At 49.5% G+C, this 21,759-nt stretch overlaps 1 protein-coding gene across 1 annotated transcript in view; it reads left to right on the top strand.

Annotated features, from left to right (window-relative positions):
- Positions 1–21,759, top strand: part of LOC135535676 (syntaxin-binding protein 4-like) — a 117,498-nt gene that overhangs the window by 73,826 nt on the left and 21,913 nt on the right. Inside the window, exons 12-15 of the mRNA XM_064962120.1 lie at positions 6,642–6,736; positions 14,920–15,016; positions 18,123–18,250; positions 18,857–18,946. Of these exons, the coding sequence (XP_064818192.1) occupies positions 6,642–6,736; positions 14,920–15,016; positions 18,123–18,250; positions 18,857–18,946 (410 nt within the window). The remainder of the gene's footprint in view (positions 1–6,641; positions 6,737–14,919; positions 15,017–18,122; positions 18,251–18,856; positions 18,947–21,759) is intronic.

Below are 21,759 nucleotides of genomic sequence, written 5' to 3'. Positions count from 1 at the left end.
GCCTGCCACACAGGTAGTCAGCCTGCCACACAGGTAGTCAGCCTGCCACACAGGTAGTCAGCTTGCCACACAGGTAGTCAGCTTGCCACACAGGTAGTCAGCCTGCCACACAGGTAGTCAGCCTGCCACACAGGTAGTCAGCTTGCCACACAGGTAGTCAGCCTGCCACACAGGTAGTCAGCCTGCCACACAGGTAGTCACACACGAATGATGGTCAGAACGTGACAGCCAGCTAGCACCTTCCCTTGTCCCCTTGCTGCCCTCGCGTAACAGGTGGTCAGCCTGCCACTCAGTCTCCTCATGGAGAGCAATGTAATCGGCCAGAATCGGCATCCAAAAAGGCCGATTACCGATTGTTATGAAAACTTGAAATCGGCCCTAATTAATCGGCATGTCGATGAGTCGGTCGACCTCCAGTATTAACCCTTCTACAGGGGGAGGCTATTCCCTACATAGTGCACTACACTCTCAGAAAACAACATTTGCTGTCTAGAATTTAAAAGGGTTCTTCGGTTGTCCCCATAGTAGAACCCTTTGAAGAACCCTTTTTTGGTTCCGGGTAGAACCCATTCCACAGAGTGTTCTACATGGAACCCTAAAGTGTTCTTCCTGGAACCAAAAAGGGGTTTTACCTGGAACAAAAAGGTTTCTTCCTGGAACCAAAAAGGGGTTCTACCTGGAACCAAAAAGGGTTCTCCTATGGGGACAGCCGAAGAACCTCTTTGGAACCCCTTTTTTCTAAGAGTGTGTGTTTTATCAGATTCCTATGGGCCTTGGTCAAAAGTAGTGCCACTCACCCTAGTCATCCACTGTTCCCTTCACCAGGCAGCCCACACAATGCAAGGGGTCAGGACAACCAGTGACCATTTCTCTAATCCTATTTTCTCGTAATCGTGACCACTCACCATCCCAGCGATGCGATTGGCTAAGCTGGAGATGACTGCTGTTGTCAGCGGTGACAGATGTCAATGATGACAGGTGTCTCAGAGTAGACAATGAAACTAAGTACACATCAATTCATTTCAAACCAATCAATCTATAGCAGTCGACGTGCTGCCCAGACAGACACAAAGCTAAAGCACTAACTGATCCAACATCACTGATCCAACATCACTGATCCAACACCACTGATCCAACATCACTGATCCAACATCACCGATCCAACATCATCAGATCCAACATCACTGATCCAACATCACCGATCCAACATCACTGATCCAACATCACCGATCCAACATCACTGATCCAACATCACCGATCGACATCACCGATCCATCATCAGATCCAACATCACTGATCCAACATCACCGATCCAACATCACTGATCCAACATCACCGATCCAACATCACTGATCCAACATCACCGATCGACATCACTGATCCAAAATCATCAGATCCAACATCACTGATCCAACATCAGCAATCCAACATCACTGATCCAAACATCAGTGATCCAACATCACTGATCCAACATCACTGATCCAACATCACTGATCCAACATCACTGATCTAACATCAGCAATCCAACATCACCGATCCAACATCACCGATCCAACATCACTGATCCAACATCACTGATCCAACATCAGCAATCCAACATCACCGATCCAACATCACCGATCCAACATCACTGATCCAACATCACTGATCCAACATCAGCAATCCAACATCACTGATCCAAACATCACTGATCCAACATCACTGATCCAAAATCACTGATCCAACATCACTGATCCAACATCACTGATCCAACATCAGCAATCCAACATCACCGATCCAACATCACCGATCCAACATCACCGATCCAACATCACTGATCCAAAATCATCAGATCCAACATCACTGATCCAACATCACTGATCCAACATCACTGATCCAACATCACTGATCCAACATCACCGATCCAACATCACCGATCCAACATCACCGATCCAACATCACCGATCCAACATCACTGATCCAACATCACTGATCTAACATCACCGATCCAACATCACCGATGCAACATCACCGATCCAACATCACCGATCCAACATCACCGATCCAACATCACTGATCCAACATCACTGATCACATCACTGATCCAACATCACCGATCCAACATCACTGATCCAAAATCATCAGATCCAACATCACTGATCCAACATCACTGATCCAACATCAGCAATCCAACATCACTGATCCAAACATCACCGATCCAACATCACTGATCCAACATCACCGATTCAACATCACCGATCCAACATCACTGATCCAACATCACCGATCCAACATCACCGATCCAACATCATCAGATCCAACATCACTGATCCAACATCACTGATCCAACATCACCGATCCAACATCACCGATCCAACATCACTGATCCAACATCACTGATCCAACATCACTGATCCAACATCACCAATCCAACATCATCAGATCCAACATCACTGATCCAACATCACTGATCCAACATCACTGATCCAACATCACCGATCCAACATCACTGATCCAAAATCATCAGATCCAACATCACTGATCCAACATCACTGATCCAACATCACTGATCCAACATCACCGATCCAACATCACCGATCCAACATCACCGATCCAACATCACTGATCTAACATCACCGATCCAACATCACCGATGCAACATCACCGATCCAACATCACCGATCCAACATCATCAGATCCAACATCACTGATCCAACATCACTGATCCAACATCACTGATCCAACATCACTGATCCAACATCAGCAATCCAACATCACTGATCCAACATCAGCAATCCAACATCACTGATCCAAACATCACCGATCCAACATCACCGATCCAACATCACCGATCAAACATCACTGATCCAACATCACTGATCTAACATCACTGATCCAACATCACCGATGCAACATCACCGATCCAACATCACCGATCCAACATCACTGATCCAACATCACCGATCCAACATCACCGATCCAACATCACTGATCAAACATCACCGATCCAACATCACCGATCCAACATCACCGATCCAACATCACTGATCCAACATCACTGATCCAACATCACTGATCCAACATCACTGATCCAAAATCAGGAGATGGAAAGGAGGTGAAAGGAAACAGAGGAGGCTCGTCATTATTTAGATGAGATTTACTAGGTACCTAATAGCCGATGCCAGGGGCAACAGCTAGTCTGGGGTCAGGGGTCAGACACATGACCAAAAATACATTACAGACAAATGACTTTACAATTTACATCCATTTTAAAACATTCACATGTCGTGTGTGTGTGTTCATCTAGAAGTTACACGTGTCAGTACATACACACAACCAGCAGGTCACGTGGGGGAGAGGCGTTGTGCCTTGAGGTGTTGCTTTATTTGTGTTTGAAACCAGGTCTGCTATTCACCCCCCCCCCCCCCCCCCCCCACCTGGAAACCCACCTGTCACTCAGGAGGTTGTGAAATACCCTCATTGGATAGGGGAGGCGGGAGGAAGGGATAAATGGAGGGAGGAGAGGGAGAAGGGAGGGAAGAGGGGGAGAGAGAGCGAGTGAGGGATGAGGGAGCGAGAGAGCGACGAGGGAGGGAGGGATGGATGAGGGAGAGAGGGAGGGAGGGATGAGGCAGGCAAAGCAATCAGAAAATATCAGCCGCGGCAGGGGGTCACCCTAACATAACACCACACACACACACACACACACACACACACACACACACACACACACACACACACACACACACACACACACACACACACACACACACACACACACACACACACACACACACACACACACACACACACACACACACAGACACACACAAACTGGGACAGTCAAACCATTAAATGAATACAGTAGCACTCGGTGTCCCTGTCGCCGTCTCTCTCCCTCTCTCTTGCTCTCTTTCTCTCTCTCGTTGAACCTCCCTCCCTCCCTCTTACTCTCTCTCTCTAGTTGAACCTCCCTCCCGCTCTCTTGCTCTCTTTCTCTCTCTCGTTGAACCTCCCTCCCTCTCTCTTGCTCTCTTTCTCTCTCTCGTTGAACCTCCCTCCCTCTCTCTTGCTCTCTTTCTCTCTCTCGTTGAACCTCCCTCCCTCCCTCCCTCTTGCTCTCTTTCTCTCTCTCGTTGAACCTCCCTCCCTCTCTCTTGCTCCCTTTCTCTCTCTCGTTGAACCTCCCTCCCTCTCTCTTGCTCTCTTTCTCTCTCGTTGAACCTCCCTCCCTCTCTCTTGCTCTCTTTCTCTCTCTCGTTGAACCTCCCTCCCTCCCTCTTGCTCTCTTTCTCTGTCTCGTTGAACCTCCCTCCCTCTCTCTTGCTCTCTTTCTCTCTCTCGTTGAACCTCCATCCCTCCCTCTTGCTCTCTTTCTCTCTCTTGTTGAACCTCCCTCCCTCTCTCTTGCTCTCTTTCTCTCTCTCGTTGAACCTCCCTCTCTCTTGCTCTCTTTCTCTCTCTCGTTGAACCTCCCTCCCTCTTGCTCTCTTTCTCTCTCGTTGAACCTCCCTCCCTCTCTCTTGCTCTCTTTCTCTCTCTCGTTGAACCTCCCTCCCTCCCTCTCTCTTGCTCTCTTTCTCGTTGAACCTCCCTCCCTCTTATTCTCTCTTTCTCGTTGAACCTCCCTCCCTCCCTCTTACTCTCTCTCTCTCGTTGAACCTCCCTCCCTCCCTCTTGCTCTCTCTCTCGTTGAACCTCCCTCCCTCCCTCTTGCTCTCTTTCTCTCTCTCGTTGAACCTCCCTCCCTCCCTCTTGCTCTCTTTCTCTCTCTCGTTGAACCTCCCTCCCTCTCTCTTGCTCTCTTTCTCTCTCTCGTTGAACCTCCCTCCCTCTTGCTCTCTCTCTCTCATTGAACCTCCCTCCCTCCCTCTTGCTCTCTCTCTCTCGTTGAACCTCCCTCCCTCCCTCTTGCTCTCTCTCTCTCGTTGAACCTCCCTCCCTCCCTCTGAGACCATGGTGGTTAACAGTCGTTAATAACTGACAGATACTCTGTGAGAGGAAACACCAGAACAGCCACTGTCTGAAAGCAGCCGTGTCTGTGGTGTGTTAGTGTGGAACCATCTGGAAATGAACAGAACATGACAGTAACCTGCTCAGAGGTGTCTGTGGTGTGTTAGTGTGGAACCATCTGGAAATGAACAGAACATGACAGTAACCTGCTCAGCCGTGTCTGTGGTGTGTTAGTGTGGAACCATCTGGAAATGAACAGAACATGACAGTAACCTGCTCAGCCGTGTCTGTGGTGTGTTAGTGTAGAACCATCTGGAAATGAACAGAACATGACAGTAACCTGCTCAGAGGTGTCTGTGGTGTGTTAGTGTAGAACCATCTGGAAATGAACAGAACATGACAGTAACCTGCTCAGAGGTGTCTGTGGTGTGTTAGTGTAGAACCATCTGGAAATGAACAGAACATGACAGTAACCTGCTCAGAGGTGACAGGGTTTTATACCCTCCCCTCCTATACAAACTTTAACACTGTAGTTGTCTGTCCTCTCTCCTTGCAGGCTCGGCCCCCAGCCAGAGAACAGTGCTGTTAACACTGTAGTTGTCTGTCCTCTCTCCTTGCAGGCTCGGCCCCCAGCCAGAGAACAGTGCTGTTAACACTGTAGTTGTCTGTCCTCTCTCCTTGCAGGCTCGGCCCCCAGCCAGAGAACAGTGCTGTTAACACTGTAGTTGTCTGTCCTCTCTCCTTGCAGGCTCGGCCCCCAGCCAGAGAACAGTGTTGTTAACACTGTAGTAGTCTGTCCTCTCTCCTTGCAGGCTCGGCCCCCAGCCATAGAACAGTGTTGTTAACACTGTAGTTGTCTGTCCTCTCTCCTTGCAGGCTCGGCCCCCAGCTAGAGAACAGTGTTGTTAACACTGTAGTTGTCTGTCCTCTCTCCTTGCAGGCTCGGCCCCCAGCCAGAGAACAGTGTTGTTAACACTGTAGTTGTCTGTCCTCTCTCCTTGCAGGCTCGGCCCCCAGCCAGAGAACAGTGTTGTTAACACTGTAGTTGTCTGTCCTCTCTCCTTGCAGGCTCGGCCCCCAGCCAGAGAACAGTGTTGTTAACACTGTAGTTGTCTGTCCTCTCTCCTTGCAGGCTCGGCCCCCAGCCAGAGAACAGTGTTGTTAACACTGTAGTTGTCTGTCCTCTCTCCTTGCAGGCTCGGCCCCCAGCCAGAGAACAGTGTTGTTAACACTGTAGTTGTCTGTCCTCTCTCCTTGCAGGCTCGGCCCCCAGCCAGAGAACAGTGTTGTTAACACTGTAGTTGTCTGTCCTCTCTCCTTGCAGGCTCGGCCCCCAGCCAGAGAACAGTGTTGTTAACACTGTAGTTGTCTGTCCTCTCTCCTTGCAGGCTCGGCCCCCAGCCAGAGAACAGTGTTGTTAACACTGTAGTTGTCTGTCCTCTCTCCTTGCAGGCTCGGCCCCCAGCCAGAGAACAGTGTTGTTAACACTGTAGTTGTCTGTCCTCTCTCCTTGCAGGCTCGGCCCCCAGCCAGAGAACAGTGTTGTTAACACTGTAGTTGTCTGTCCTCTCTCCTTGCAGGCTCGGCCCCCAGCCAGAGAACAGTGTTGTTAACACTGTAGTAGTCTGTCCTCTCTCCTTGCAGGCTCGGCCCCCCAACCAGAGAACAGTGTTGTTAACACTGTAGTTGTCTGTCCTCTCTCCTTGCAGGCTCGGCCCCCAGCCAGAGAACAGTGTTGTCTGCAGCCAAACCCAAGATCACCCTGGACCCTCACATACGCCTCAAGTCTGACAAACTGGACCTGGTGAGTCCACCTCTGCTCTCTACCTTCCTGTTAGTCTGTCTGTCTGTCTGTCTGGCTGGCTGGCTGGCGAGTCCCTAGTGTCTGCTCTGATGAACTATCCCTGATGAGTCCCTAGTGTCTGCTCTGATGAACTATCCCTGGTGAGTCCCTAGTGTCTGCTCTGATGAACTATCCCTGGTGAGTCCCTAGTGTCTGCTCTGATGAACTATCCCTGGTGAGTCCCTAGTGTCTGCTCTGACGAACTATCCCTGGTGAGTCCCTAGTGTCTGCTCTGATGAACTATCCCTGGTGAGTCCCTAGTGTCTGCTCTGACAAACTATCACTGATGAGTCCCTAGTGTCTGTTCTGATGAACTATCTCTGATGAGTCCCTAGTGTCTGCTCTGATGAACTATCACTGATGAGTCCCTAGTGTCTGCTCTGATGAACTATCACTGATGAGTCCCTAGTGTCTGCTCTGACAAACTATCACTGATGAGTCCCTAGTGTCTGTTCTGATGAACTATCCCTGATGAGTCCCTAGTGTCTGCTCTGATGAACTATCCCTGATGAGTCCCTGACAAACTATCCCTGGTGAGTCCCTTGTGTCTGCTCTGATGAACTATCCCTGGTGAGTCCCTTGTGTCTGCTCTGATGAACTATCCCTGGTGAGTCCCTTGTGTCTGCTCTGACAAACTATCCCTGGTGAGTCCCTTGTGTCTGCTCTGATGAACTATCCCTGGTGAGTCCCTTGTGTCTGCTCTGATGAACTATCCCTGGTGAGTCCCTTGTGTCTGCTCTGACAAACTATCCCTGGTGAGTCCCTTGTGTCTGCTCTGATGAACTATCCCTGGTGAGTCCCTTGTGTCTGCTCTGACAAACTATCCCTGGTGAGTCCCTTGTGTCTGCTCTGATGAACTATCCCTGGTGAGTCCCTAGTGTCTGTTCTGATGAACTATCCCTGGTGAGTCCCTAGTGTCTGTTCTGATGAACTATCCCTGATGAGTCCCTAGTGTCTGCTCTGATGAACTATCCCTGGTGAGTCCCTAGTGTCTGTTCTGATGAACTATCCCTGGTGAGTCCCTAGTGTCTGCTCTGATGAACTATCCCTGATGAGTCCCTAGTGTCTGCTCTGACAAACTATCCCTGGTGAGTCCCTTGTGTCTGCTCTGATGAACTATCCCTGGTGAGTCCCTAGTGTCTGTTCTGATGAACTATCCCTGGTGAGTCCCTAGTGTCTGTTCTGATGAACTATCCCTGGTGAGTCCCTTGTGTCTGCTCTGATGAACTATCCCTGATGAGTCCCTAGTGTCTGCTCTGATGAACTATCCCTGGTGAGTCCCTAGTGTCTGTTCTGATGAACTATCCCTGGTGAGTCCCTAGTGTCTGTTCTGATGAACTATCCCTGGTGAGTCCCTAGTGCCTGCTCTGACAAACTATCCCTGGTGAGTCCCTTGTGTCTGCCCTGATGAACTATCCCTGGTGAGTCCCTAGTGTCTGCTCTGATGAACTATCCCTGGTGAGTCCCTAGTGTCTGCTCTGATGAACTATCCCTGATGAGTCCCTAGTGTCTGCTCTGATGAACTATCCCTGGTGAGTCCCTAGTGTCTGCTCTGAAAAACTATCCCTGGTGAGTCCCTTGTGTCTGCTCTGAAAAACTATCCCTGGTGAGTCCCTTGTGTCTGCTCTGATGAACTATCCCTGGTGAGTCCCTAGTGCCTGCTCTGACAAACTATCCCTGGTGAGTCCCTAGTGTCTGCTCTGACAAACTATCCCTGATGAGTCCCTAGTGTCTGCTCTGATGAACTATCCCTGGTGAGTCCCTAGTGTCTGCTCTGATGAACTATCCCTGGTGAGTCCCTAGTGTCTGCTCTGACGAACTATCCCTGGTGAGTCCCTAGTGTCTGCTCTGATGAACTATCCCTGGTGAGTCCCTAGTGTCTGCTCTGATGAACTATCCCTGGTGAGTCCCTAGTGTCTGTTCTGATGAACTATCCCTGGTGAGTCCCTAGCGTCTGCTCTGATGAACTATCCCTGATGAGTCCCTAGTGTCTGCTCTGATGAACTATCCCTGGTGAGTCCCTAGTGTCTGTTCTGACAAACTATCCCTGATGAGTCCCTAGTGTCTGCTCTGATGAACTATCCCTGGTGAGTGCCTAGTTACATAAACGTTTGATCAAAATAAAAACTATCCTCCAATCCATCTCTATTCCCCATCCTCCCATCTATCTCTCTATTCCCCATCCTCCCATCTATCTCTTTATTCCCCATCCTCCCATCCCTCTCTCTCTTTTTCTCTCTCTCTTTTGCACTCTCTTTTCTCGCTCTCTCTCTCGTTCTCTTTCTCTCTCTCTTTCTCTCTCTCTCTTTTCTCTCTCTCTTTTCTCTCTCTCTCTTTCTCTCTTTTCTCTCTCTTTCTCTCTCTCTTTCTCTCTCTTTTCTTTCTCTTTCTCTCTTTCTCTCTCTCTCTTTTCCCTCTCTCTTTTCTCTCTCTCTTTCTCTCTCTCTCTTTTCTCTCTCTCTCTCTCTCTCTCTCTCTCTCTCTTTTCACTCGCTCTCTCTTTTCTCTCTCTCTCTCTCTCTCTCTCTCTCTCTCTCTCTCTCTCTTTCTCTCTCTCTCTTCTCTCTCTTTTCTTTCTCTCTCTCTCAATTTCTCTCTCTCTCTTTTCTCTCTCTCTCTCTTTTCTCTCTCTTTCTCTCTCTTTTCTTTCTCTTTCTCTCTTTCTCTCTCTCTCTCTTTCTCTCTCTCTCTCTCTCTCTCTCTCTCTCTCTCTCTCTCTCTCTCTCTCTTTTCTCTCTCTCTCTCTCTCTCTTTCTCTCTCTCTCCTTTCTCTCTCTCTTTCTCTCACTCTCTCTCTCTCTTTTCTCTCTCTCTCTCTCTCTCTCTCTTTCTTTTCTCTCTCTCTCTCCATTCCACCACCATATACTCCCCCTGTATCTCTCTCCATTCCACCACCTTTGCGACCTTTTGCCACATTTCAGGCTTCAAACATAAAGATATAAAACTGTATTTTTTTGTGAAGAATCAACAACAAGTGGGACACAATCATGAAGTGGAGCGACATTTATTGGATATTTCAAACTTTTTTAACAAATCAAAAACCGAAAAATTGGGCGTGCAAAATTACTCAGCCCCCTTAAGTTAATACTTTGTAGCGCCACCTTTTGCTGCGATTACAGCTGTAAGTCGCTTGGGGTATGTCTCTATCAGTTTTGCACATCATGAGACTGAAATTTTTTCCCATTCCTCCTTGCAAAACAGCTCGAGCTCAGTGAGGTTGGATGGAGAGCATTTGTGAACAGCAGTTTTCAGTTCTTTCCACAGATTCTCGATTGGATTCAGGTCTGGACTTTGACTTGGCCATTCTAACACCTGGATATGTTTATTTTTGAACCATTCCATTGTAGATTTTGCTTTATGTTTTGGATCATTGTCTTGTTGGAAGACAAATCTCCGTCCCAGTCTCAGGTCTTTTGCAGACTCCATCAGGTTTTCTTCCAGAATGGTCCTGTATTTGGCTCCATCCATCTTCCCATCAATTTTAACCATCTGTCCCTTCCACCACCATATACTCCCCCTGTATCTCTCTCCATTCCACCACCATATACTCCCCCTGTATCTCTCTCCATTCCAACACCATATACTCCCCCTGTATCTCTCTCTCTCCATTCCACCACCATATACTCCCCCTGTATCTCTCTCTCTCCATTCCACCACCATATACTCCCCCTGTATCTCTCTCTCTCCATTCCACCACCATATACTCCCCCTGTATCTCTCTCTCTCCATTCCACCACCATATACTCCCCCTGTATCTCTCTCTCCATTCCACCACCATATACTCCCCCTGTATCTCTCTCTCTCCATTCCACCACCATATACTCCCCCTGTATCTCTCTCTCTCCATTCCACCACCATATACTCCCCCTGTATCTCTCTCTCTCCATTCCACCACCATATACTCCCCCTGTATCTCTCTCCATTCCACCACCATATACTCCCCCTGTATCTCTCTCCATTCCACCACCATATACTCCCCCTGTATCTCTCTCTCTCCATTCCACCACCATATACTCCCCCTGTATCTCTCTCTCTCCATTCCACCACCATATACTCCCCCTGTATCTCTCTCTCTCCATTCCACCACCATATACTCCCCCTGTATCTCTCTCCATTCTATCACCATATACTCCCCCTGTATCTCTCTCTCCATTCCACCACCAAATACTCCCCCTGTATCTCTCTCCATTCCACCACCATATACTCCCCCTGTATCTCTCTCTCTCCATTCCACCACCATATACTCCCCCTGTATCTCTCTCTCCATTCCACCACCATATACTCCCCCTGTATCTCTCTCCATTCTATCACCATATACTCCCCCTGTATCTCTCTCTCCATTCCACCACCATATACTCCCCTGTATCTCTCTCCATTCCACCACCATATACTCCCCCTGTATCTCTCTCTCCATTCCACCACCAAATACTCCCCCTGTATCTCTCTCCATTCTATCACCATATACTCCCCCTGTATCTCTCTCCATTCTATCACCATATACTCCCCCTGTATCTCTCTCCATTCTATCACCATATACTCCCCCTGTATCTCTCTCCATTCTATCACCATATACTCCCCCTGTATCTCTCTCCATTCCACCACCATATACTCCCCCTGTATCTCTCTCCATTCTACCACCATATACTCCTCCTGTATCTCTGTGTGCCGGTAGTTTTGTCACGGACGTCCACTGCAGTTGTGTAGCAGTGATTTTAATCTAATCTTAATCTCACTCAGTCTGTGACTGACCCTAATCTAGCACAGTCTCATTAATGGGATTAGGCCCTGGCTGTGGCTCTAGTCCCTGCTCTCCCTGGCTGTGGCTCTAGTCCCTGCTCTCTGGCTGTGGCTCTAGTCCCTGCTCCCTGGCTGTGGCTCTAGTCCCTGCTCCCTGGCTGTGGCTCTAGTCCCTGCTCCCTGGCTGTGGCTCTAGTCCCTGCTCCCTGGCTGTGGCTCTAGTCCCTGCTCCCTGGCTGTGGCTCTAGTCCCTGCTCCCTGGCTGTGGCTCTAGTCCCTGCTCCCTGGCTGTGGCTCTAGTCTCTGCTCCCTGGCTGTGGCTCTAGTCCCTGCTCCCTGGCTGTGGCTCTAGTCCCTGCTCCCTGGCTGTGGCTCTAGTCCCTGCTCCCTGGCTGTGGCTCTAGTCCCTGCTCACTGGCTGTGGCTCTAGTCCCTGCTCCCTGGCTGTGGCTCTAGTCCCTGCTCCCTGGCTGTGGCTCTAGTCCCTGCTCCCTGGCTGTGGCTCTAGTCCCTGCTCCCTGGCTGTGGCTCTAGTCCCTGCTCTCCCTGGCTGTGGCTCTAGTCCCTGCTCCCTGGCTGTGGCTCTAGTCCCTGCTCTCCCTGGCTGTGGCTCTAGTCCCTGCTCTCCCTGGCTGTGGCTCTAGTCCCTGCTCTCCCTGGCTGTGGCTCTAGTCCCTGCTCCCTGGCTGTGGCTCTAGTCCCTGCTCCCTGGCTGTGGCTCTAGTCCCTGCTCCCTGGCTGTGGCTCTAGTCCCTGCTCTCCCTGGCTGTGGCTCTAGTCCCTGCTCCCTGGCTGTGGCTCTAGTCCCTGCTCCCTGTCTGTGGCTCTAGTCCCTGCTCCCTGGCTGTGGCTCTAGTCCCTGCTCCCTGGCTGTGGCTCTAGTCCCTGCTCCCTGGCTGTGGCTCTAGTCCCTGCTCCCTGGCTGTGGCTCTAGTCCCTGCTCCCTGGCTGTGGCTCTAGTCCCTGCTCCCTGGCTGTGGCTCTAGTCCCTGCTCCCTGGCTGTGGCTCTAGTCCCTGCTCCCTGGCTGTGGCTCTAGTCCCTGCTCCCTGGCTGTGGCTCTAGTCCCTGCTCCCTGGCTGTGGCTCTAGTCCCTGCTCCCTGGCTGTGGCTCTAGTCCCTGCTCCCTGGCTGTGGCTCTAGTCCCTGCTCTCCCTGGCTGTGGCTCTAGTCCCTGCTCCCTGGCTGTGGCTCTAGTCCCTGCTCCCTGGCTGTGGCTCTAGTCCCTGCTCCCTGGCTGTGGCTCTAGTCCCTGCTCCCTGGCTGTGGCTCTAGTCCCTGCTCTCCCTGGCTGTGGCTCTAGTCCCTGCTCCCTGGCTGTGGCTCTAGTCCCTGCTCCCTGGCTGTGGCTCTAGTCCCTGCTCCCTGGCTGTGGCTCTAGTCCCTGCTCTCCCTGGCTGTGGCTCTAGTCCCTGCTCCCTGGCTGTGGCTCTAGTCCCTGCTCCCTGGCTGTGGCTCTAGTCCCTGCTCCCTGTCTGTGGCTCTAGTCCCTGCTCCCTGGCTGTGGCTCTAGTCCCTGCTCCCTGGCTGTGGCTCTAGTCCCTGCTCCCTGGCTGTGGCTCTAGTCCCTGCTCCCTGGCTGTGGCTCTAGTCCCTGCTCCCTGGCTGTGGCTCTAGTCCCTGCTCCCTGGCTGTGGCTCTAGTCCCTGCTCCCTGGCTGTGGCTCTAGTCCCTGCTCCCAGGCTGTGGCTCTAGTCCCTGCTTCCTGGCTGTGGCTCTAGTCCCTGCTCCCTGGCTGTGGCTCTAGTCCCTGCTCCCTGGCTGTGGCTCTAGTCCCTGCTCCCTGGCTGTGGCTCTAGTCCCTGCTCCCTGGCTGTGGTTCCTGCCTGGTACGGGGTTGCGTTGCCGGAGGGAGCACTTTAACGTCGCACACAGACACAATGCCCTACAGCTTTACTGTACTGGTTAACTGTGGTGACATGAGACAGGGTTAGTTTGGGTTGAATAACACAGACACAATGCCCTACAGCTTTACTGTACTGGTTAACTGTGGTGACATGAGACAGGGACAGGGTTAGTTTGGGTTGAATAACACAGACACAATGCCCTACAGCTTTACTGTACTGGTTAACTGTGGTGACAGAGACAGGGACAGGGTTAGTTTGGGTTGAATAACACAGACACAATGCCCTACAGCTTTACTGTACTGGTTAACTGTGGTGACAGAGACAGGGACAGGGTTAGTTTGGGTTGAATAACACAGACACAATGCCCTACAGCTTTACTGTACTGGTTAACTGTGGTGACAGAGACAGGGACAGGGTTAGTTTGGGTTGAATAACACAGACACAATGCTCTACAGCTTTACTGTACTGGTTAACTGTGGTGACAGAGACAGGGACAGGGTTAGTTTGGGTTGAATAGCACACAGACACAATGCTCTACAGCTTTACTGTACTGGTTAACTGTGGTGACAGAGACAGGGACAGGGTTAGTTTGGGTTGAATAGCACACAGACACAATGCTCTACAGCTTTACTGTACTGGTTAACTGTGGTGACAGAGACAGGGTTAGTTTGGGTTGAATAACATACAGACACAATGCCCTACAGCTTTACTGTACTGGTTAACTGTGGTGACAGAGACAGGGTTAGTTTGGGTTGAATAACATACAGACACAATGCCCTACAGCTTTAATGTACTGGTTAACTGTGGTGACAGAGGCAGGGTTAGTTTGGGTTGAATAACACACAGACACTTTCTACTATGATCTTTCTCATGGAGACTCTATATTCTTTTCAAATGATTGAACAACAGAATATATAAAACAACAGAATATAATATGTTATGTTTGAAGAGTAATCTCACTTGTTTTATGAGAAATAATGAATGCCAGGACATGGCAGAGAGCATGACAGCATGGCAGAGAGCATGAAGAGAGGAGAGGAGAGAAGAGAAAGAGAGAGAGAGAGAGAGGAGAGGAGAGGAGGGGAGAGGAGTGGAGAGGAGAGGAGGGGAGAGAGAGAGAGAGAGAGAGAGGGAGAGGAGAGGAGAGGAGAAGAGAGAGAGAGAGAGACCGAGAGAGAGGGAGGAAGGGGGGAGAAAGCAACATGTAGTTTGTAATGTGTCTAGTGTAGAGAAGTTGTCTTCAGGACAACCAAGTTCAAGGAGAAGAGAGATTTGTGGTGTAATACTGCTGTTATACTGCCCCCTGCAGGATTTGGGTCTTCAACCACACAGAAGAGGGTTTTATTTTGTAATACCGTGACAAGATGTACTGTCTCTCATACGCCATGTCCTCAGTGAGCAGGGATTTACCATAATGTGAGATTTAAATTCTTCTTAACTCTTTCTCTCCTCTGTCTCGCTCCCCCTCTCTTCCCCCCTCTCCCCTCTCTGTGTCCCCCCCTCTCTCTCTCTTTCCCCCTCTCGCTCTCTCTTGCCCCTCTCTCTCCCCAACCCACCCCAGGCGTTGTCGTACCTGGGTCTGGACGTGACGGAGGAGAAGAGGAGGAAGCTGAGACAAAGTCTCATCACTGACCCACAGGGAACCGTGTCCTATGGAGGTATACTGTCTCTATAGCTACCACACACCTAGTGTCTCCATAGATACCACACACCTACTCTCTCCATAGCTACCACACACCTACTGTCTCTATAGCTACCACACACCTAGTGTCTCCATATCTACCACACACCTAGTGTCTCCATAGCTACCACACACCTAGTGTCTCCATAGCTACCACACACCTAGTGTCTCCATAGCTACCACACACCTAGTGTCTCCATAGCTACCACACACCTAGTGTCTCCATAGCTACCACACACCTAGTGTCTCCATAGCTAGCACACACCTAGTGTCTCCATAGCTACCACACACCCACTGTCTCCATATCTACCACACACCTAGTGTCTCCATAGCTACCACACACCTAGTGTCTCCATAGATACCACACACCTAGTGTCTCCATAGCTACCACACACCTAGTGTCTCCATAGCTACCACACACCCACTGTCTCCATATCTACCACACACCTAGTGTCTCCATAGCTACCACACACCTAGTGTCTCCATAGATACCACACACCTAGTGTCTCCATAGCTACCTAGTGTCTCCATAGATACCACACACCCACTGTCTCCATAGCTACCACACACCTACTGTCTCCATAGCTATCACACACCTAGTGTCTCCATAGCTACCACACACCTAGTGTCTCCATAGCTACCACACACCTAGTGTCTCCATAGCTACCACACACCCACTGTCTCCATATCTACCACACACCTTGTGTCTCCATAGCTACCACACACCTAGTGTCTCCATAGCTACCACACACCTAGTGTCTCCATAGATACCACACACCTAGTGTCTCCATAGCTACCACACACCTAGTGTCTCCATATCTACCACACACCTAGTGTCTCCATAGCTACCACACACCTAGTGTCTCCATAGATACCACACACCTAGTGTCTCCATAGCTACCTAGTGTCTCCATAGATACCACACACCCACTGTCTCCATAGCTACCACACACCTACTGTCTCCATAGCTACCACACACCTAGTGTCTCCATAGCTACCACACACCTAGTGTCTCCATAGCTACCACACACATAGTGTCTCCATAGCTACCACACACCTAGTGTCTCCATAGCTACCACACACATCGTGTCTCCATAGCTACCACACACATAGTGTCTCCATAGCTACCACACACCTAGTGTCTCCATAGATACCACACACCTACTGTCTCCATAGATACCACACACCCACTGTCTCCATAGATACCACACACCTACTCTCTCCATAGCTACCACACACCTACTGTCTCTATAGCTACCACACACCTAGTGTCTCCATATCTACCACACACCTAGTGTCTCCATAGCTACCACACACCTAGTGTCTCCATAGCTACCACACACCTAGTGTCTCCATAGCTACCACACACCTAGTGTCTCCATAGCTAGCACACACCTAGTGTCTCCATAGCTACCACACACCCACTGTCTCCATATCTACCACACACCTAGTGTCTCCATAGCTACCACACACCTAGTGTCTCCATAGATACCACACACCTAGTGTCTCCATAGCTACCACACACCTAGTGTCTCCATAGCTACCACACACCCACTGTCTCCATATCTACCACACACCTAGTGTCTCCATAGCTACCACACACCTAGTGTCTCCATAGATACCACACACCTAGTGTCTCCATAGCTACCAAGTGTCTCCATAGATACCACACACCCACTGTCTCCATAGCTACCACACACCTACTGTCTCCATAGCTACCACACACCTAGTGTCTCCATAGCTACCACACACCTAGTGTCTCCATAGCTACCACACACCTAGTGTCTCCATAGCTACCACACACCTAGTGTCTCCATAGCTACCACACACCTAGTGTCTCCATATCTACCACACACCTAGTGTCTCCATAGCTACCACACACCTAGTGTCTCCATAGATACCACACACCTAGTGTCTCCATAGATACCACACACCTAGTGTCTCCATAGCTACCACACACCCACTGTCTCCATAGCTACCACACACCTAGTGTCTCCATAGCTACCACACACCTAGTGTCTCCATAGATACCACACACCTAGTGTCTCCATAGCTACCTAGTGTCTCCATAGATACCACACACCCACTGTCTCCATAGCTACCACACACCTACTGTCTCCATAGCTACCACACACCTAGTGTCTCCATAGCTACCACACACCTAGTGTCTCCATAGCTACCACACACATAGTGTCTCCATAGCTACCACACACCTAGTGTCTCCATAGCTACCACACACATAGTGTCTCCATAGCTACCACACACATAGTGTCTCCATAGCTACCACACACATAGTGTCTCCATAGATACCACACACCTACTGTCTCCATAGATACCACACACCCACTGTCTCCATAGATACCACACACCTAGTGTCTCCATAGCTACCACACACCTACTGTCTCCATAGATACCACACACCCACTGTCTCCATAGCTACCACACACCTACTGTCTCCATAGCTACCACACACCTACTGTCTCCATAGCTACCACACACCTACTGTCTCCATAGCTTCCACAAACCTACTGTCACCATAGCTACCACAAACCTACTGTCACCATAGCTACCACAAACCTACTGTCACCATAGCTACCACAAACCTACTGTCACCATAGCTACCACTGACTTCTTGAGTACAGGAACAATGGTGGACATATTGAAGCAAGTGGGGACAGCAGACTGGGATAGGGAGAGATTGAATATGTCTGTAAACACTCCAGCCAACTGTTCTGTGCTCTGAGGACCGTCCGGGACGGGAGCCCTGCGAGGGTCAACACGCTTAAACATCTTACCCACTTCGGCCACGGAGAACGAGAGCCCAGAGTCTGTGTCTCAAAGCTGGCAGGGAAGGTGTTCAGCTTGCCCGGGAGCAAGATGTCGGTGGTGCTGTGTTATCCTCAGAGCTGGCAGAGAAGGTGTTCAGCTTGCCCGGGAGCAAGATGTCGGTGGTGCTGTGTTATCCTCAGAGCTGGCAGAGATTTTATTCACAAGCTACTACATAGGGTATAGGGGTTCTGATTGGCTCCTCGGTGTTTTATACAGAGTATAACTTTTCTTTTGGGTTTGTTGTCGCCGGGCAGACTTTGTTGAGGCCACACGCAACGTCTACCAACAGAATCTGGAGGAGGCGGGACTAGGGCAGAAAGAGTTCATGTTCTCCTATCACGAAGCAGCTAGCTTGATGGACACCTCTGCCTTCCACTCCCCGGTAAGAAAACAACTTGTGTGACTTTGTGAAGTTTGAGTTGGAAGAGGATTTACAGACTGTGTTTCTTAGAGGAGATTTACACCCTGCAGCAACACAAGGGAATCATCACAGATGTCTTTAAGAGCTTCATTGTGACTGTCCCTGTCTCTCTCTCTCACACACACACACAGTCTTTGAGAGCTGCTAAAACTTCCATTGTAATGTTCCCTGTCAGATGAAGGGTGTGCTGCTCACATCATTGTATGCGTGAGTGTGTGTGTGCATGAGGTTTGTGTACGTGAGTGTGCATGGGGTTTGTGTGAGTACATGGGGTTTGTGTGAGTGTGTGTGTGCATGGGGTTTGTGTGTGTGTGTGCATGGGGTTTGTGTACGTGAGTGTGTGTGTGCATGGGGTTTGTGTGAGTGTGTGTGTATGCGTGAGTACATGGGGTTTGTGTGTGTGCATGGGGTTTGTGTGTGTGTGCATGGGGTTTGTGTACATGGGGTTTGTGTGTGTGTGTGTGTGTGTGTGTGAGGTATTTGTGTACATGGGGGTTGCATACATGGGGGTTGTGTGTGTACACATACAGTCCCTAGCTCCAGTCTAACCTCATTGCTGTGTATCAGACCTTTGATTCAGATTCCTACAGTAGTGAAGAACTGGAGCACTTTCAGGCGGAGGTGAAACAGCTGCAGAGCCAGATTAAGCAACTCAAGGTGAACTCACACTCCTGTCCAAACATCACATCTCTATGTATGTGTGTGTGTGGGTGGATGTGTGTGTTATTTTACCTTTATTTTACTAGGCAAGTCAGCCTCTTGAAACTCCCCTTCCCGGATCCGGGATCGTGACTAAAGCCTCAGGCTCATTAGCATAACGCAACGTTAACGATTTCTGAAAATCGCAAATAAAATGAAAATAATGCGTCTGCTCTCAAGCTTAGCCTTTTCTTAACAACACTGTCATCTCAGATTTTCAAAATATGCTTTTGAACCATAGAAATTGACTAATTTGTGTAAGAGTATGCAAAGCTAGCTTAGCATTTTGAGTAGCATTTAGCACGCAACATTTTCACAAAAACCAGATAACCAAATAAATAAAATCATTTACCTTTGAAGAGCTTCGGATGTTTTCAATGAGGAGACTCTCAGTTACATACCAAATGCGCAGTTTTTCCTGAAAGCGTCTGTGTGTAGGAGAAATCGTTCCGTTTTGTACATTGCATCTGGCTACCGAAACGAACCGAAAATTCAGTCACCTACAACGTCAAACTTTTTCCGAATTAACTCCATAATATCGACCGAAACATGGCAAACGTTGTTTGGAATCAAGCCTCAAGGTGTTTTTTCACATATCTCTTCATTGATATATCGTTCGTGGAAGCTTGCATTCTTCTCTAAATTCCATGGAAAAATACTTGCAGCTGACTTTTGCGCACCAATTTCGGCGCAGGACACCGGGCGGACACCTGGTAAATGTGGTCTCTTATGGTCAATCTTCCAATGATATGCCTACGAATACGTCACAATGCTGCAGACACCTTGGGGAAACGACAGAAAGGGCAGACTTACTCCTCTCGCATTCACAGCCATATAAGGAGACAATGGAAAACAGAGCCTCAAAAATCCTGCTAATTTCCTGGATGCCGTCTCATCTTGGTTTTGCCTGAAGCTCACGTTCTAGGGCACGCACAGAAAATATCTTGGTAGTTCTGGACACGTCAGAGTGTTTTCTTTCGAAAGCTATCAATTATATGCATAGTCGAGCATCTTTTTGTGACAAAATATCTTGTTTAAAACGGGAACGTTTTTCATCCAAAAATGAAATAGCGCCCCCATAGCAATTCTTATTTTCAATGATGGCCTGGGAACAGTGGGTTAACTGCCTGTTCAGGGGCAGAACAACAGATTTGTACCTTGTCAGCTCCGGGATTAGAGCTTGCAACCTTCCGGTTACTAGTCCAACGCTCTAACCACTAGGCTACCCTGCCGCCCCTGTTCAGTGTTAGTTGTTATTTCGCAACAATCCTCATTTTCATACACCATGTACAGTATATGTGCACTTGTAAATGTTTATATACAATTATAAGCTGGGTGATTCGAGCCCTGAATGCTGATTGGCTGAAATGCCAGAACATGTGTTTTTACTGTTCTAATTACTCTGCTAACCAGTTTATAATAGCAATGATGTACCGCTCGGGTTTGTGGTATATGGTATCCAGGCACTCCGCATTGTGTCGTGCTTAAAACAGCCCTTAGCCGTTGTAAACTCAGCAAAAACAGAAACGTCCCTTTTCCAGGACCCTGTCTTTCAAAGATCATTCTTAAAAAATCCAAATAACCTCACAGATTTTCATTGTAAAGGGTTTAAACACTGTTTCCCATGCTTGTTCAATGAACCATAAATAATTAATGAACATGTACCTGTGGAACGGTCGTTAAGACACTAACAGCTTTGCAGACGGTAGGCAATTAAGGTCACAGTTATGAAAACATAGGACACCAAAGAGGCCTTTCTAGTGACTCTGAAAAACACCAAAAGAAGATGCCAAGGGTCCCTGCACATCTGCATGAACGTGCCTTAGGCATGCTGCAAGGAGGCACGAGGACTGCAGATGTGGCCAGGGCAATAAATTGCTATGTCCATACTGAGACACCTAAGACAGCGCTACAGGGAGACAGGATGGACAGCTGATCGTCCTCGCAGTGGCAGACCACATGTAACAACATCTGCACAGGATCGGTACATCCGAACATCACACCTGCGGGACAGGTACAGGATGGCAACAGCAACTGACCGAGTTACTCCAGGAACACACAATCCCTCCATCAGTGCTCAGACTGTCCGCAATTGGCTGAGAGAGGCTGGACTGAGGGCTTGTAGGCCTGTTGTAAGGCAGGTCCTCACCAGACATCACCGGCAACAACGTCGCCTATGGACACAAACCCACCGTCGCTGGACCAGACAGGACTGGCAAAAAGTGCTATTCACTGACGAGTCGCGGTTTTGTCTCACCAGGGATGATGGTCAGATTCACGTTTATCGTCGAAGGAATGAGAGTTACACCGAGGCCTGGAGTGGGATCGATTTGGAGGTGGAGGGTCCGTCATGGTCTGGGGCGGTGTGTCACAGCATCATCGGACTGAGCTTGTTGTCATTGCAGCAATCTCAACGCTGTGAGTTACAGGGAAGACATCCTCCTCCCTCATGTGGTTCCCTTCCTGCAGGCTCATCCCGACATGACCCTCCAGCATGACAATGCCACCAGCCATACTGCTCATTCTGTGTGTGATTTCCTGCAAGACAGGAATGTCAGTGTTCTGCCATGGCCAGCGAAGAGCCCGGATCTCAATCCCATTGAGCACGTCTGGGACATGTTGGATCGGAGGGTGAGGGCTAGGGCCCCCCAGAAATGTCCAAGAACTTGCAGGTGCCTTGGTGGAAGAGTGAGGTAACATCTCACAGCAAGAACTGGCAAATCTGGTGCAGTCCATGAGGAGGAGATGTACTGCAGTACTTAATGCAGCTG

This window comes from Oncorhynchus masou, unplaced genomic scaffold (genome assembly GCF_036934945.1).
Source record: "Oncorhynchus masou masou isolate Uvic2021 unplaced genomic scaffold, UVic_Omas_1.1 unplaced_scaffold_497, whole genome shotgun sequence".
NCBI classification, from domain to species: domain Eukaryota; kingdom Metazoa; phylum Chordata; class Actinopteri; order Salmoniformes; family Salmonidae; genus Oncorhynchus; species Oncorhynchus masou.
Note: the sequence above shows the minus strand (reverse complement) of the source record. Positions and strands in the feature narration are given on the sequence as shown.